The 16,979-nt window shown below is 38.1% G+C and overlaps 2 protein-coding genes across 22 annotated transcripts in view; one reads left to right on the top strand and one right to left on the bottom strand.

Annotated features, from left to right (window-relative positions):
* The window catches only part of MED21 (mediator complex subunit 21), a 1,150,573-nt gene that overhangs the window by 475,526 nt on the left and 658,068 nt on the right, over positions 1 to 16,979 (bottom strand). The window lies entirely within an intron of this gene.
* The window catches only part of ITPR2 (inositol 1,4,5-trisphosphate receptor type 2), a 495,967-nt gene that overhangs the window by 258,869 nt on the left and 220,119 nt on the right, over positions 1 to 16,979 (top strand). For both annotated transcript variants that reach the window (XM_050746648.1, XM_050746649.1), the window contains 2 exons: positions 9,405 to 9,595; positions 14,962 to 15,104. In XM_050746648.1, coding sequence (XP_050602605.1) covers positions 9,405 to 9,595; positions 14,962 to 15,104 — 334 coding nt within the window. The remainder of the gene's footprint in view (positions 1 to 9,404; positions 9,596 to 14,961; positions 15,105 to 16,979) is intronic.

The following is a 16,979-nucleotide window of genomic DNA, read 5'->3' as shown; positions in this document are numbered from 1 at the left end:
ATTTCTGTGTTTCAGCAATTCTTTAAAAACACATAGAGGCACTAAAGTTTAGCAGAATTCAAATATGCAAGAATTTTTAGTATTAAAGAGAACAAGGGATGTGCATATTTAAAATGCAACAAAGTCAAGAGAGTACTTTGTTTACAAGACAGATTTTCAGTGCATTTACAAGTTGGTAAACACATTGCTGTCAATGTAAAGATCAATTATAGTCATATTTACATAACATTTTATGATTTGTAAATTGCTCTCAAGTACAGTAGCTCAACTCATCTAGCATCAAAAATACTTCGTTCTCTTTCTTATTTGTACATGGAATACAAAAGGTAGTAAAAATCAGCAAAAGCACTCTCTAAGTCAGTGTTTGCCTTGCTGAGAGCAGCAAGCATTTACTGAGTGTTGGAAAATCTAGTAAAATCCATGATGCGGACATAATTCTTAGCTCCATTTTATAGATGGGGAAATGACATTATCAGGGTTTAGCAGCTTTCTGAAGGTCACACAGGTAGGCAGGGCCTGAGCCAGGATCTGAATCCCTTCTGCACTGACACGCTAGTAGGCATTAACCTCTGCTATCACAAATCTCTGCTCTGCTGTCACAAATCAGTTTAAGCAGATGCATTACCTGTTTTATACCATTAAGATATGCATTATGGATCAAGGTGGTAATTTAAGCTATACATGAAACAAATATATAGAATTTTCAAATAAAGTAAAAAGAAGGTGAAGAGCTAGTGAACTGAGTTATAAGGGTTTTGGGGAAGCCCTTTATAGAAAAAGAATACTTCCTATCATCTATTGCTTTTTCTCCTTTCCCTGGATTGCTCCAGAAGTTTGCTGTAACTTTATCTGTTGCCATTAATGTTTTGAGGCAATGATCCTTTGTGAGTTTACTGTGTCATGTCAAATTTTTCTGATAAAACTTCAGAAGTTTTAAAAACTGAAACTGTGATCATTTGTGAATATATCATGTATATCGTGTCAGATTTTTCTGATAAAACGTTTTAAACTTTTAAAGGCTAAAGTGCTTTTGAATGTCTTTTTATATGTAGAAATTACTCATATTTACCTCCATTGCTACACTGTCTTCTAAGATGTAGGACTTGAAATTGATAAGATACAAGCTTTTAAGTGATCATAAATGCAACTTCCCCAGCAAAGTCATTACATGCAGGGGGGCTAACTGGAATGTAAGGGATAAACATCTTTATCATCCTCTGCCCTCAATGAGCTAAATTAAGGGTGATGGTGGGAGCAAGTAAGGATAGAGAACTCTGCAGTAAATGCACACCATGGTATTCACAGAAATTTGAGAAATGTTCAGGCCATTAAGGCTATGCGAACTTTTTTAATGCACTTGGTCAAATGCTGTTCCTCAGTTTATTCATTTATTTTAAGTAAAATAGCACATAGTAGAAATATAGAACTTTGAGAAAAAGCATCCAAGAATTACTTCCATATTATTGCACTCAAAAAGGAATTTTGTTCCATGTGTTTCATAATCTTCAAATGATTTGGGGGGATTAATGCTGGGTACTTTGTTGGCAACATAATCTATTTTCCAAGTGGAAATTCCGTAAAATATCTTTTACAAATGGTTTGAATAATAAACATCAATTTTCAAGCCAACTGGTCCCGAAAGATTTGTACATGTAGAAAATGTTAACCCTTTAAGAAGAGAGATTAAGTCTCTATTAAATAAACATACCTATTTTAATCTATCTAAGGTATTGTGGTTGATTTCAGAAAGAGCTTGACATCATACACCCCAGTGATCACAGTTTTTAAAAACTCCAATACTACTTAAAAATATTAAATCTGAGTAAGTTATAAAATAGGATAATATCATACAGCTTTTCACATATTTATTAACTCAACTGATTTATAGCGATTCCTCATTATCTGAAAGGCATTATTCTAGTTTTGGAGGAAATGCAATGTGTCAAACCACATTTTCTACCCTCGATTAATTTCCAGTATATTAGGGGTAGACATAACATGTACAGAAGGAATAAAGCAGAATAAAACTAAGTACCCTACCTGTTATAAAATTCTAAAGCCTGATCTTGTCTACAGCACAGTAGGCACTCAATGTATATTTATCACATGAATAAAATAAATGAATACAAATAAATGAATGAGTATCTAATTCTTCTCTTTGGCTGCATAACATCCCATTGCATGACTATTAAAATAGATTTAACCTCACTATTGAATATTTATGTTGTTTTCAATCATTTTGCACATGTGAATAAGGTAAATACCTAGGAGTGGAATTTCTGGGTTATTTCACTTTTGACAGATGCTGCCCTCTGTAGAGATTGTTCAGTTTACACTCCACCAGCAATGTAGGAGAATATCTTTCTTCTTGATAATGCAGTGTGTTAGATTTTTGCCAATCTTGTAAGTAAAAATATTTTTATAGTTTTAATGTGTACTTCTCTTTTTTATGAGTGAGGGAAAAAAACATTATATGATTGGTATTTCCTTTTCTGTGAGCTGTCACTTCTTGTGCTTTCCTTATTTATCCTAATGGGTTTTTTCTTAATAATTCGTATAACCATTTAGATATTAAGAAAATGATCTCTTTGCCTATAAGTAACAATTTTTTTTTCTCTTTTCTGATTTTTTTTTTTTTTTTTTTTTTTTGAGAGAGAGTCTTACTCCATCGCCCAGGGTAGAGTGCAGTGGCACAATCATGGCTGGCTACAGCCTCAACCCCCCTGGGCTCAAGTGACCCTCCCATCTCAGCCTCCTGAGTAGCTGGGACTACAGGCAGGTGCTGCCACACCTGGCTAATTTTTGTATTTTGTTATAAAGAGTTTTTGCCATGTTACCCAGGCTGGTCTCAAATTTCTGGGCTCAATCAGTCCACCCGCCTTGACCTCCCAAATTGTTGGGATTACAGGTGTGAACCACTGTGCCCACCAATTTTTTTTTTCTTGCCATTTGTCATTTGAACTTTTAGTTATTTTTTGGCATGCAATATTTTAAAATTTTCTTTTAGGCTTTTTAGGTTTTCTTTCATCTTCGGAATAACCCTTATCAGTCTAAGATGTATTTTGAATTCTCATGGAGAATTTTCATAGTTTTGTTTTGTCTGTGTTTTGGGAGTTGCTGTTCAAAATTGTGAGCTATCTGGGATACATTTAGTTATAAGGTATATGGAATCAACTTTATTTTTTTCCAGATGACTAGTCAAGTGTGCCAATACTAGTTCTTCAATAACCCATAAAAATTACATGCATTATTCAATGTAAGGATTAATTGAGGATTCACCCGCTGTAATTTGAGTGCCAAACAGGAAAGATGCGTTTAATATATTTAATGTTCTTCCTGTTTATGTACACTAGTGCTTCAGTACAGATTTATTTTGGGTCCTTTGACATGATACAGGAAATGTGCCATTCTCTGCCCCTGCCATTCCACTCTCCTGTGTTCCACCTGGGCTGTACAGTAGAGCTTGACAACCAACCAGGTTTTCTAATTAGTGCTTACACTTTCCATTGCCTTTCCCCCCTACCTGTCAGTGTATCTAGCTAAGCATTTTTCTCCATGGCACCTATCACTGCATTGTATGTATTCTCAGAGATTTTGGTCTGGCAGATACCATCAGTAATTCCATCTAATTAAAACATTTTTACATAATAAGCAATATTTAATAATAATTAGAAATAGATTTTGATTACATCTTAAAATCACTGCAAAGACTTGTCATATCCAGAGAATTTCCTAGATTTATAAACCTAATTAGACAGTTGCCTGATAATAAAAAAAATTGTGGATAAAGATAGCTCATTTTAGAGGACTGGTTATCTCTAGGCAGAGCTCTACAAAAGATAAATGCATTGATAACAACCCATTCTCTCTCTTATTAGTTATTTAAGGGATCCATATACTTACTTGCTGCCAGTGTATCCTTAAGGTGTATCTCAATTGCATTCCAACTTAAAAGTGAAATAGGAACAAGTATTTTAAAAAATATTTTAAACTTTAAAGTGACCCTTTGTGTTAAAGTACATAGTTGGAGTTAATGCTATAGGCCAGAAGAATGGCTAACTGTAGTAAATGTGTTAGCTTTTCCTTATTGAGAGACAGGTGGGGCAGAGAATAACTGCTAATCCCAAGAATACATTCTAGTTCACATTTTGACACACTATGTGTATGTGTATGTGTATGTGTATGTGTATGTGTATGTGTGTGTGTGTATATATATACAGGTTATATATATACATATACACATATATACATATATACAAATATATATATACACATATATACACACACACACCAGAATATATATAGAGAGACAGCATATATATATATATAGCGCATATATATGTGTATATATACATGCTGGCTATAGAGGAATGTGTTCCATCAGCAGCTTACAAGAGATTCTGGTGGTGGATAAGATTTCCCTGAAGTCACTAATAAAAAGGCTGCATTGTTAATAACAGAGGTGCTGCCATTGAACTAAATTTTCACTGGCGTCATTAGAAAAATATTCATTGAGCGCTTCTTTGTGTAAGTCATCTTCAGAGCAACAACACTTATTTGATGGTCAATTTCACCTAATGTACCTGATTCCTGAAGGGCAGATAAATCCCAATCTCCTCTCCAATTTGTTTAAATGTCAGTGGAAACTTGTTTTGTAACATGTTTTGAGAAACACTGAAGTTTATAATTTTTGTTATTTTTGTTGCTTAGAAAATAACATAGAAGTAGTATTGTCTTCTGTTTGATTTTTGAATGTTTAGAGCAAACCCAGTTTATGTGTGAAGCAGCCAGAAAAGGATGAAAATCTTGCCAGGATTTGATCATGGTGCAGGATTAAGTATTTATAAAACTATGCGCTGCTTGGCAGAGTTGAGGCCGTCTGTCCTTCAGATGAGACAGAAGTGCAATTGCATTGCTGTGTGTGAAGGACATAAACAGAGATATTGCATGCTTGGGAAAGAGAAACTTATCATGAATATTAGGAAAACATTTACTAGGGAAATTTAAGCAGTGGTGAAATTGATTGTTTAAGGTTGCCTTGTAGCTGTTACTATTTCTATAAAACTGCAGCGTGAGTTTTTATCTAAATTGGTAAATGTTTTTGGTGTGGCTAGTGAAAATTATCTATTTTCTGTCTTCCTTTCTTTTCCTTTCCTTTTCCTCTCCTCTCCTGTTCTCTTTATCCTTCTCCTCTCCTCTTTCCTCTCCTCGTCCTCCTCCACTCTCTCCTCCTCCTCCACTCCTTCTTCCTCCTCCTCTCCCTCCTCCTCCTCTCCTCTCCCCTCCTCTCCTCTCTTTTCCTCTCCTCTCCTCTTTCCTCTCTTTCTCCTCTCCCTCCCCGCCCCTCCCCTTCCCTCTCTTCTCCTCTCCTCTTCCTTCTCCTCTCCTTCTTCTCTCCCTCTCCCTCTCCTCTCCTCCTTCTTCTCCTCTCCTTCTTCTCTCCCTCTCCCTCTCCTTTCCTCTCCTCTCCTCTCACCTCTCTTCTTCCTTCTCCTCCTTCCCCTTCTCCTTCTCCTTCTCCTCTCCCTCTCCCTCTCCTCTCCATCTTCCTGTCCCCTCCCTGTCCCCTCCATCTCCCTGTCCTTTCCTCTCACCTCTCCTCTTTTCTCCTCCTTCTCTTCACTTCTCCTTCTCCTCTCCGTCTCCTCTCCTCTCTCTCTCCTCCTCCTCTCCCTCTCCTCCTGTCCCTCTCCTCTTCCTCTCCCTCTCCTCCTCCTGTCCCTCTCCTCTTCCTCTCCCTCTCCTACTACTATCCCTCTCCTCCTCCTCTCCCTTTCCTATCCTTCTCCTTTCCTCTTCTTCTCCCCTTCCCTCCCCTCTCCTCCCCTCCCCTCTCCTCCCCTCCCCTCTCCTCCCTTCCTCTCCCGTCCCCTCTCCCCTCTCCCACTTCCCTTTCCCCTCTCCCTCTTCCCTCTCCCCTCTCTTCTCTTCTTTCGTTTTTAGAGACAGGGTTTTGCTGTGTTGCCCAGGCTAGATGCAGTGGCTATTGATATCATAGTGCACTACAGCCTCAAACTTCCGGACTCAAGTGATCCACCTGACTCAGCCTCCTGAATATCTGAGGCTACTACTGCATCCAGCAAATTGTCTATTTTCAAACAAGTTTTTGAGTATCTTTAAGCTTCAGAGAATTTTCACCAGCTGGTAATATTATCTACTATTTGCTTTCCTTTCATCATGTGAAGCAAGCCAGATTATTTATCTATCTATCTATCTATCTATCTATCTATCTATCTATCTATCTATCTATCTATGTATCCATCCATCCAATTTTTTTATCCCTTCCTTCTAAAATAAATAAGCCTTCTGGGGACTATCATTATAAGTTTAAATATGATCTATATAGCTCTGCTATAACCATTTAGGACAAAAATGTAGCACTATGATATTAAAACTTTTCCAAATAGAAGAGAATTTCCTAACCATGGAAATAGCTCATGGATCTTTTTTCATTTGTTTCTAACTTTATTTTCTTCTTCAGGTTCATACTTAGTTGCCATAGTTTCTCATATCCATGTAGACATTTAAAAACTATTTGCTCTTTTTTAAAATTTTTCATGGTGGATTCATTGAAGAATTTCTGAGCCTTTACATATTTTTCTAATGTTTTTGTTTGGGAATTACATTTGATTTTTAGTTTAGATGGACATAAAGTCCTTTTATCAAAATTTTTCATCTATAAAGGTATTCTATCTTTTAGCATTCAATGCTGATGATAAGTCTGATGCTGGTCAGATTCTTTTTAGGAATCGTCTTTTCTCTCTGGAAGTACTTGACATTTTCTCCATACTGTTGACATTAGTGTAGTTTCTACAGCTGGCCGTAAATTAGCATAACTGTAGCTCAAAACAACAGAAATTTTACCTTCTCATAATTTGGAGACTAGGAGTCTGGAATCAAAGTGTCATCAGCACCATGCTCTCTCTGAAGGCTCCAGGGAAGAATTCATTCCATGCCTTTCTCTTAGCTTCTGGGGTTTGCTAACAGTCTTTGGCATTCTTTGGCTTGCAGCTGCATAAATCCAGTCTCTGCCTCCATCTTCACATTGTGTGTGTCCCTCAGGTATTTTTCTGTGTCTCTCTTTCCCTTCTTATAAGGACACCAGTTGAATTGGATTGGGGCCCACGGTGATTCAGTATGACCTCAACTTAACTTGATTACATCTGCAAAGACCCTATTTCCAAATAAGGTCACAGTCAGAGGGAGTGATGATTAATACTTCAACATATACTTTTTGGGGATGCAGTTCAACCCACAACAGCATTCTAAAGTTCTACCAGAATACGGCCAATATACTTACTTAATCCTGTTTAACATACTGGGGACCTTTTCAATTTGGATATGTACATGTGTCTTAAGTTCAAGGAAGTTGTCTTCTATTGTTTTCTTAATAATTTCTTCTCTCACATTGTATTTGCTGTTTCTTTCTGGAACTTATATTTGTTAGATGTTTAAATTCCTGGGTTGACCCTCTTTATTTCACGATCTCTGTGTTTTATTCTCCGTTTTGATATTTTATGCTTAATTTTTAGAAGATTCCTTGACTTCCTTTCCAGATTACCAACTGTGTTTCTATCAATTATTTTTCAGCCAGTTTTTCACATGTTTATGTATGCAATCACATTTTAATTTCTAAGATGTCATTCTTCTTTCTGACTTTCTAATTTTTTTGGATGCAGTATATTTTCAAATTCTCTGAGGACAATACTTAGGATTATTTAAATATTTTTTGCTTTTCCTTGAGTCATCCCTGTTTTCACTAGGATTAGTTATTCTTAATGGTATTGGTTTTCCTTGTGATCCTTGGTGGTGTGTTTGTAGTTAGGAAAGTCCGTAATGACTGGCATAGGTTTCCACTGCAGTTTTAAAGGCCTGTTTCCTTCCTAGAATTCTTGTGTAAATGACAGGGCTGACCTGGAATTCTGTATGAGAGGCCAAAGGCTGACCAAATGACATGCAGACTTTCCTTCAGGCTGTGTGTGTGTGTGTATGTGTGCGCGCACATGTGTGCATATATGCATGTGTGTGTATAGCAGAGGTCAGGCTGGGAACACCAGTAAGTGTTAAAGTAAGGAGGGCTTTGCTCAGGAGTTGGAGAATTTAATATATTTCCTCTCTCTGCTGGTGCTGCCTCTTCTCTCTCCCCACATTCTACGTCTTTTTTTTTTTTTGAGATGGAGTCTAGCTCTGTCGCTAGGCTGCAGTGCAGTGGCGTACAACCTCCGCCTACTGGGTTTAAGCAATTCTCCTGCCTCAGCTTCCCGAGTAGCTGGGATTACAGGCATGCACCACCACACCCGGTTAATTTTTGTATTTTTAGTAGTATGTTATCCAGGATGGTCTCAATCTCCTGACCTCGTGATCCGCCCGCCTTGGCCTCCCAGAGTGCTGGGATTACCTGCGTGAGCCACCTCGCCTGGCCCACATTTTACCTCTTACTTGATCTCTGGCGTTACTTCAAGCTCCATTCTGCTTCTCTATCAAGTTCTAACGTCTTCATTTGGCATTCTCTCCAGTCAGGTATTCTACTTTCTTGAGAGAACATTTCTTCATTTCTCTGACTTTATCCTCTGGGTAAAAACTGCTTCTGCCAACTGCTCTGTCTATGCCAATCAGAGGGAGGAGGGCCTTAGCTTCCCAGCTGTTCAGCTGTTATTCTTTAATCAGTTGCCCATATCCCTGCCCAACCCTTTGTTTTGGTTGACTGCGCACCTGGAAAGACCTTTTCTAACTCTAATCTCCTGTGGGGCAGTTTCTTCTCTTCTTTCTCTGATGGACTAATCCCATCTTCATTTTGCCTTGCAAAAATGCTTCAACATTACTCCTTTCTTTGTGACAGGCATTCTCAATTTTCAGTATTGATGTGATGTAAACTTGTTAAAATATAAATTTCAGTGGATCTTGGGAAGAAAGACACATATTAAGATGTACCCTCTTCCAATGCAGATTTTTTACACTCTTCAACTTTTTATTTCTATTCTCAGATGTTTCATCACGTACAATTTTGTGTGCACACAAGCACTACTTAAATTAATGAATGGAGTGGAAGAATTATATCATGTGTTTTATGTCTGCTTTCTTATTTATGTTGGCATCTGGGAAGGTACAAATATGCTGGTTGTTATACAGCGTTTTTCTGTATTGATGCTGTATAAATTACATTTCAAGCATGAATCATTAAGAAATCAAATAAGTTCTTGAATGTTTCATGTACCCACTTCACTAATTGGTCTTAAGAAATGAAATACATTCAGGTTAGAAGCTTTTACAGTTATATAAAACAAGTTAATGGCAGAGTTTAAAGATTTAATATTATTTCCTTTATGTTTATAAGATTGTATGGATAATGTGTAAGAAACTTTAGTCAAATTAAGAGGGAAATATTTTAAATCTTTCTTTTTCAGCAAAAAATCGTGGAATTGCCATTCCAGTGGATTTGGACGGCCAAGTTAATACTCTTTTCATGAAGAGCCATTCAAATATGGTGCAGAGAGCAGCAATGGGTTGGAGACTATCAGCTCGCTCTGGGCCACGCTTTAAGGAAGCTCTTGGAGGGCCTTCTTGGGATTACAGAAATATTATTGAAAAGTTACAGGTACATGAGAGCATGAAATAGCATTCATATTTTCTAAATTACACTTTTTAAAGAATATGTAGTCACATAAATAAAATATGGCTAAAAATATCAAGTTCTATTTGGGGACCAGGCCTTACTTTACAACTCTCTACTACCACTGCTCTTTTTAAACATATAGCTTACATATGTTGTGAGTTACTTTTTAATGAGTGTATATTAATTACTGTGTTTTGATAGTATGGTAGTGAATAGTAGGTCTTAATACCAAAATAATAATCATAATACCAATGATAACACTGGTAAAGAAACTCAATATTCATAACCTTGCTTCAACTTATGTTTCAGTATTCCCTTCTAATCCTTTGGTCAGAACGATCCAAGCACCTTGCTCCCAAATGACTTGTATAGTACTCACTCTTGATTTTGGCCTGGAAATTATATTAGTTTGCCAGGGCTGCTGTTACAGAATGTCACAGACTTGGTGGTTTAAACAACAGCAATTTATTTTCTCATAGTTCTGGAGGCTAGAAGTCCAAGATCAAGGTATCAGCAGGTATGCTTTTTCCTGAGGCTTCTCTCCTGGGCTTGCCGATGGCTGACTTCCTGCTGTGTCTTCATAGGCTCTTTCCTCTGTGTTTGTACATGTCTGTGTCCTAATCCCTTCTTCTTATAAGGATACCAGTTATGTTGGATTAGGGCCTGCTCATATGAACTCATTTTTTCTTAATTACACTTTTGAAAACCCTAGCTCTAAATAGAGTCACATTCTGAGGTACTGTGAGTTAGGCCTTCAACATACGAAATCCAGGGGAGTTATAATACAGCCCATAACAGACATCTTCCCATTCACATAATTAGTAGTAGCACATTACATGGAGTTGAATTGGGATATAATTTGAAGAAGTTTTTTTTTTTTTTCCTACAAAATGGCCAAGACATTAACTGAAATAAATATTATGAGAAGTCACATGTAGATGAGTGTTATATGGGGTTGGAAACACAAGTTAGATTCAGAGAGTATGAGAAACCTAAAGGGTGTGAGACATTAAAAATTTGGGGGAAAATGCCATTATAAGTGGTTCTTGATTTGTAGGATAGGGTTATCAAAAAGAGACTAGAGGAAGAGCGACTAGTGAGAAGTTACTTAAGATCTAAGCCAAGTGGTGATATGGATGAAATGAAGAAATGAGTGTTACAGATAATAATGAAGCCAGGGTCAGCAGACCTGGAGGCTCTTAGATGGAAATAGAGAGCGGGCATGAGAGGAGTTTAAGAGGCCCTGTTGATTGGAGACTAGATAGTATTATTAAGACTGTTTGTTGTAAGAGCAGAGGAGAAGAGAACACAATAGGAGGGCAATGGAAAATGCAGTGAACTAGGGTAGCAGGCTACTGAGTATATTGGAAGTTAAGTCTATATTTGAAGATAATAGTTGGAGCAAGGATAGTGGTTGGTATTGCTAAAAGAGAAAATACAGTGATAGAAAAAAAAAGAACACCCTATGCGAGGCTAAGAGTAGCAGAATGGCCCACATAAAGAGTGGGGGAAAAAAAAGCATGTCAGAGAGGAGGAGGGTTAGGAGAGCAAAGGGAGTGGAACATTTCAGAGGAGAGTTATATAGTAGTGTCAACCAGCACAGAGAGGGTGTGCCTTAAACTTCTTTTAGTAAACTTCTTTTAATAGATTGATATCCATTAAGTAAGTATTTATTTAGTGAAAATTCTATACTAGCCACTGTGTGAAGTGCTAAAGAGAGAGCCATAGGGTCTATGCTCTTCTGGGACATGCATTTTAACTCATTAAATAATTGATAAATTGTTGGATAATTAAAACTACAGTGAATAAAATAGAGCAAAGTAACAACATGGTGGAGAATTACTGAAAGAATGACCCTGTAATTGTGAAGTTCATTTCTACCAGGATAACAGTTTTGTTGACACCTGAATAATGAAGATGAATAATCTATTCCAAGATTTGAGTTCAGATAGTTTTATGGGAAGGAAATAGGAAATGCAAAGGTGCTTAGGCAGGAGTGAGGCTGATGGGTTTGAAGATCCAAGAAAAGCCCATTGGGGCAGGAGTTTAGTGAGTAAAGGAAGAAAATATTATGAGATAAGGGGCCAAATCATGTAGAGACTTGTATGGTGCTGTGGCTGTGCCCTGAGTGTTTGTGTCCTCCCCCACCCCAAATTCTGACCCCCATGGTGATAGTATTAGGAGGTAAGGTCTTCTGGGAGTTGAGATTAGAGTCCCTATAAAATAAGCCCATGCAAACTCATTCAGCCCTTCCACCATGTGAGGACACAGCAAGAGAGGCACCGTCTATGAACCAGAAAGTGCATCCTCACTAGACAACAAATCTGCTGGTGCCTGATCTTGGACTTCCCAGCCTCCAGAACTACAAGAAATGATTTCTGTTGCTTTTAAGCTACTCAGTTTATGGTATTTTGTTATAGCAGCCTGAACAGATTAAGGCGCATATTAAGGCATTTTAATTGTATTCTATGTGTGATGACAAGTCATTGAAGATTTTCAGCAGAGGAGGGGCTGACTTGGTTTACTTTTAAAAAGATCACTGTGAATTCTAAGCGTATTTCTAAGATCCAGACATGGAAGCAGTGTATCTAGTTATGTAGCTTTGCATTAATTCAGGCAAAAGGTGATGGTAGCTTGGCTTAAGGAGGTTGCAATAGTAATGCAGAGAAGTGTATTAATTTTGTGTATATTTAGTTGTAGAACTAATAGAACTTGGTGGAGGAATCGATTGATGTGTTGTAGGATAATGAAAAGAAGAATCAAGGATGACTCTGGTTTTGATATGATATGGTTGTGTTATTTACTAAGATAGGAAGTAATGGGAGAGAAAGAAGTTGGGGCTGAGTTGAAATTAGCAGTTCTATTTGGGGAATTTTAAAGTTGAGATGCCTATTTAGGTACCTGAGTGTGTCAACTTGGCTGTTTGATATATGAGTCTGAAGTGGAAAGATGTCCATGCTGGAAATATAAATGTGGGAGTTCCAACATATAGATGATATTAAAACCATAGAATTGGACGAGATTTTTCAGAAGAAAGTGTAGATATCAAAGAGAAAAGGAGCAGGAGCTATCAGGAGTTGATGAAGAAATAGTAAGGACATAGGTGGAAAATAAAGTGTGATGTCATAGACGTCAAGAGCAGAAAGTGTTTCAAAGAGCAGAAACCAGTGTGTAAAATGCTTAGCAGTGATTAAGATGAAGACAAGCAAGTAAACCACCGAGTTTGGGTGATGATCACAGCTAACTCGTGCTCAGTAGTAAAGATTACTAGTATTTATAGGGAATAAGTGGCTAGTGTGTGTTAGAGGATGTTCTATGCACTTACCTTTAATCCTTGCAGCAAGCTTATGTGATTGTTAGTATCATCCTAAGCTTTCACATGGGGAAACAATGACCTAGGGAGGTTGCATAGTTGCCTCATGACCAAAATTAGAGTTAAAGACAGAATTCATATCATAGCAGCCTGAGTACTATTTCTTTAGTAGATGAAACAAAGAAGAGGTAATCTAAACAACAGGGACATTTAATTAAATATGGTCATATTTGATAAACATACTCTCCCCACTTTTATATAATATCTAGTTTTCCCCTTTATGCTATTTCCCTTTAGTCTCTTTTAATTGTTTTCAGACATTTCTCAGAAAGCTTATTTAGAGTGGTTGAAGTAGAAATAATCACTTTTGCAGAAAGAGAAAGAGTTAAAACACGAATTAACATAATTCATAAGAAATCAAGAGGGTGACATCCCCATCTGTGCTTCTGTAGCTAAGAGTGACAATAAGCAATTGGCAATGTTCTGCTTAATAAAAATACACCATAGCTATGGGTGAATAAATTGTTCTTTTATGTAAGAAGTTTTTTTTTTTCTTCTAACATAGTTTAAAAATAAAATGGGGGTGCTTTAACCATTAAAGAATGTTTGGGAAATTATAATTACCTGTGGTTCATTTTAGAAACATATCAGTTAAGATGCTTTCAGCTTTAATTAACACAGCATTCAACTAAAAGTGACTTAAATAATAAAGACCATATCATTTAACATAGCAAGAAACCTGGAACTGTGGCTCTCCTTGAGTTTGCTAATTGTAGACCTGGGCCCCTAAAACCAAAGGTCTGTAGGCATTCAGCTTAATGCTGGTCTCCCAGGGTAACATGAGGGCTGTGTTAGATTTTGGATTCACACCCTCAAGCTGCCTTGAGAGCAGTAGGTGGTTATGAAAGAACCTCCCCACCCGCAACACGTACCCCACTCTCTCAGCTGACTTCACCTGATGTCTCATTGACTGGGACTGTGTCACATAATCATGCCTAGACAGCTTGCTAGAGGTGGAAATGGGATAACCATGCCTGCCTTAGAGTAATCAACCTCGACCGTAAGCTGAGGGGGCTCATCCCCTGAGAATATTGTTGCTTGACTCAGAAATGACGTTGAGATTCTGGTAGCAAGGAAGAGGGTAAAGAAAGGCTGTTGGGTAAGTGACCAATAGGGTCTCTCAAAAAATATAATTTGAAATTCTGTTGAATGTCATTGAATCCATGTATAGTACTAATATTGCTTCAAATAATATTTCAGTGAGTTTCCCCATTGGATGAAATGATTCGTTTTGAATAACCAATGACCCATGGGAATTTATTTATTTATTTATTTAATTTGAGATAGGGTTTCGCTCTGTCACCCAGGCTGGAGTGCAATGGCGCTATCTTGGGTCACTGCAACCTCCACCTCCTAGGCTCAGATGATTCTCCCACCTTAGCCTCCTGAGTAGCTGGGACCACAGGCGCACATCACCAAGCCCAGCTGATTTTTGTATTTTTAGTAGAGACAGGGTTTCACCATGTTGACCAGGCTGGTCCCCAAATCCTGGCCTCATGCAATCCACCTGCCTCGGCCTCCCAAAGTACTGGGATTACATGCATGAGGCACTGCACCTGGCTGGAAATCTTTTTTTTTTTTTTTTAAGCTATTCCCTGGGTATGCCCCTAATTTATTGCAATGTAATGAGTACCTGTCATGTTTCCATTATAATCCTAGGCACTGCAGGGCACATACAGTGGCCTAACTGACTTTTCCTCTTATAGGTGTATATCCTTAGAAATAACTACCTGTCCCTCCCTTATCTTGTAAATGACACACACACATGCACACACACACACACACGCACAAATAGAGACTCAGGCAGTATTCATACATAAAACCAGACTATAATCATGGTACAGGCATGTGGTGCTATGGAAATAGAGGGGGTAATCTATAAAATTCCCATTAGTATTCTTAGGCTTGTCTTATCTTCGAAAGATGAAATCTTACTTAGGCCTTCACGTGGGTTCTCCTGTGTTTCATTCCCTAGGATGTAGTGGCCTCCTTGGAGCACCAGTTCAGCCCAATGATGCAGGCTGAATTCTCAGTGTTGGTTGATGTATTGTACAGTCCAGAGCTGCTGTTCCCTGAGGGAAGCGATGCAAGAATAAGATGTGGCGCTTTCATGTCAAAGTAAGTGGATCCAATCTGAGATTCTGCTAGTGTCGTCAAACTGAGATGGCCTCTAACATTGCCGCTTTACACTTCACTGATATAAAATGACAGTCCACAAAGTATGTGAAAGGTCTAAAATCCATGTTAAAATATACTGCCAGAATAATTAAATTGAGTCACTTGAAATTTTATTTTGGTGAAGGTCAAGTTATCATATTTTACTAAATTTACTGAAAATAAAGTGTGTCATTATGGGGCACAAAGGATCATGCAAAATAATATTTTGGTCCTAATTCCTTTCCATAATTATATTTTGTGACCTTTTAAAAAATTCTTGTTTAAAGTCACTTATTTTCATTAACATAGGGAGAAAGGAAAAGGAGCTAGCATTTATTGAGGTCTTAATACTGTCATATGTTTTTAACTATTATTTTATCTAATCTGCATAAACACCCAGAGACTGAGAGGTCAGCCTGATTCAGAGAGGAGATTGCTGAGGACCAGGTGTGCTTCAGGTGCAGGGTTAGTAAGACTCAGACCCAGCACGTGGCCATGCTGCCTGGATGATCCTCATCTGCAGCTCTGTCGTTTACTGATGTTTCTCAGCGTTTGTGGTATTGCAGATCTATTATAGCTGATATGTTTACCCTAGAGAATCTTCATCTTAATGGTAAGTGAAAAATTCTCAAGGGAGATGTGCACAAGGAGAAGCAGTTGTGAGAAAAAGCATAACTAGCTCCAGAAAGAAGAGACTTGTCTTTATGTGGAGGGCACGTTATTGAGGGAGATCTGCAGGTCGTCACATGTAGACCCTGGATGACCAGTCAGAAAGAGGGTGCTTGGTCTTCCTGGGAGGAGTACCTGGATGGAGAGTCAGTGAGATGAGCTTGCCAAGCCCCTTGACCATGACCCATCCCAGCTAATTCCTGTATGGTAGAGGGTATTGCTGAAAGAGATCTGGAAACCTCTTCTATCATCTGTGATGTATCGAGGCAGAGCTTGAAGGACTAGGGCACACAAGAAGTGTGTTCCTTTCTTTCACCATTTAAGGTGGGACCTTGGGAGTGAAAACAAGGCATGGGATGAGAAAAACTGACTACAGGGATCATGTTGAAGAATAGGTGGGGTTTTTATACTATGGCCAGAATCAGGTATTTTTGGCTTTAGACTCATCGTGTCTTAGGGAGATTGGGAAGAATGTATTTGTCCGGACACCTGCCAGTCTTGCGAGTAAGGATTTTAAAGTGAAGAGGCTCCAAGTGTACAACGGATGACTGCTGAGAACATTAGAAAGAAAATTGTAAGTGGAGGTATTGCCTAGTTATTCACTATAAAAATAGGGTGTTGAGCACAGTTCACTATTCAGATGATGGGTACGTTGAAAGCCCAGACTTCACCACTACACATATATGCATGTGAGAACTCTGCACCTGCACCCATTACAGATCTAAACATAAGAACTAAATGAAAAAAATAAAAGGAAAGATAATAGGATCTTTGATAAATACCCTTCACCTCCTATGAATATATGTCAATATATGGAATATGGGTTAAAAATTAGGCGATGAACCTGTTAAGTTCAGTAAATTAATGTAATACAATAGCTATATCCCCGAGTTGTGACAGCCTGGAACAGGGGTTGGCAAGCTCTGGCCCTCAGGCTAAATTGGTCCTGCTACTCATTTCTGTAAATAAAGTTTTACTGAAACACAGTGGTGCTCATTCATTTCTGGATTGTCTGTGGCTGCTTTCATGCCACTGTGGCAGAATCAGCTAGTTGCCACAGTGACTGTGTACCCCACAAAGCCTAAAATATTTACTATCTGATCCTTTAGGTTTCCTGACTCCTTGTCGAGAACTGGTGTGCCAATATGGTAGCTACTAGCCACACAT

The sequence above is a fragment of the Macaca thibetana genome, chromosome 11 (assembly GCF_024542745.1).
Source record: "Macaca thibetana thibetana isolate TM-01 chromosome 11, ASM2454274v1, whole genome shotgun sequence".
NCBI lineage: Eukaryota > Metazoa > Chordata > Mammalia > Primates > Cercopithecidae > Macaca > Macaca thibetana.
The sequence above is the reverse complement of the archived record's forward strand: the minus strand, read 5'-3'. Positions and strand labels throughout refer to the sequence as shown.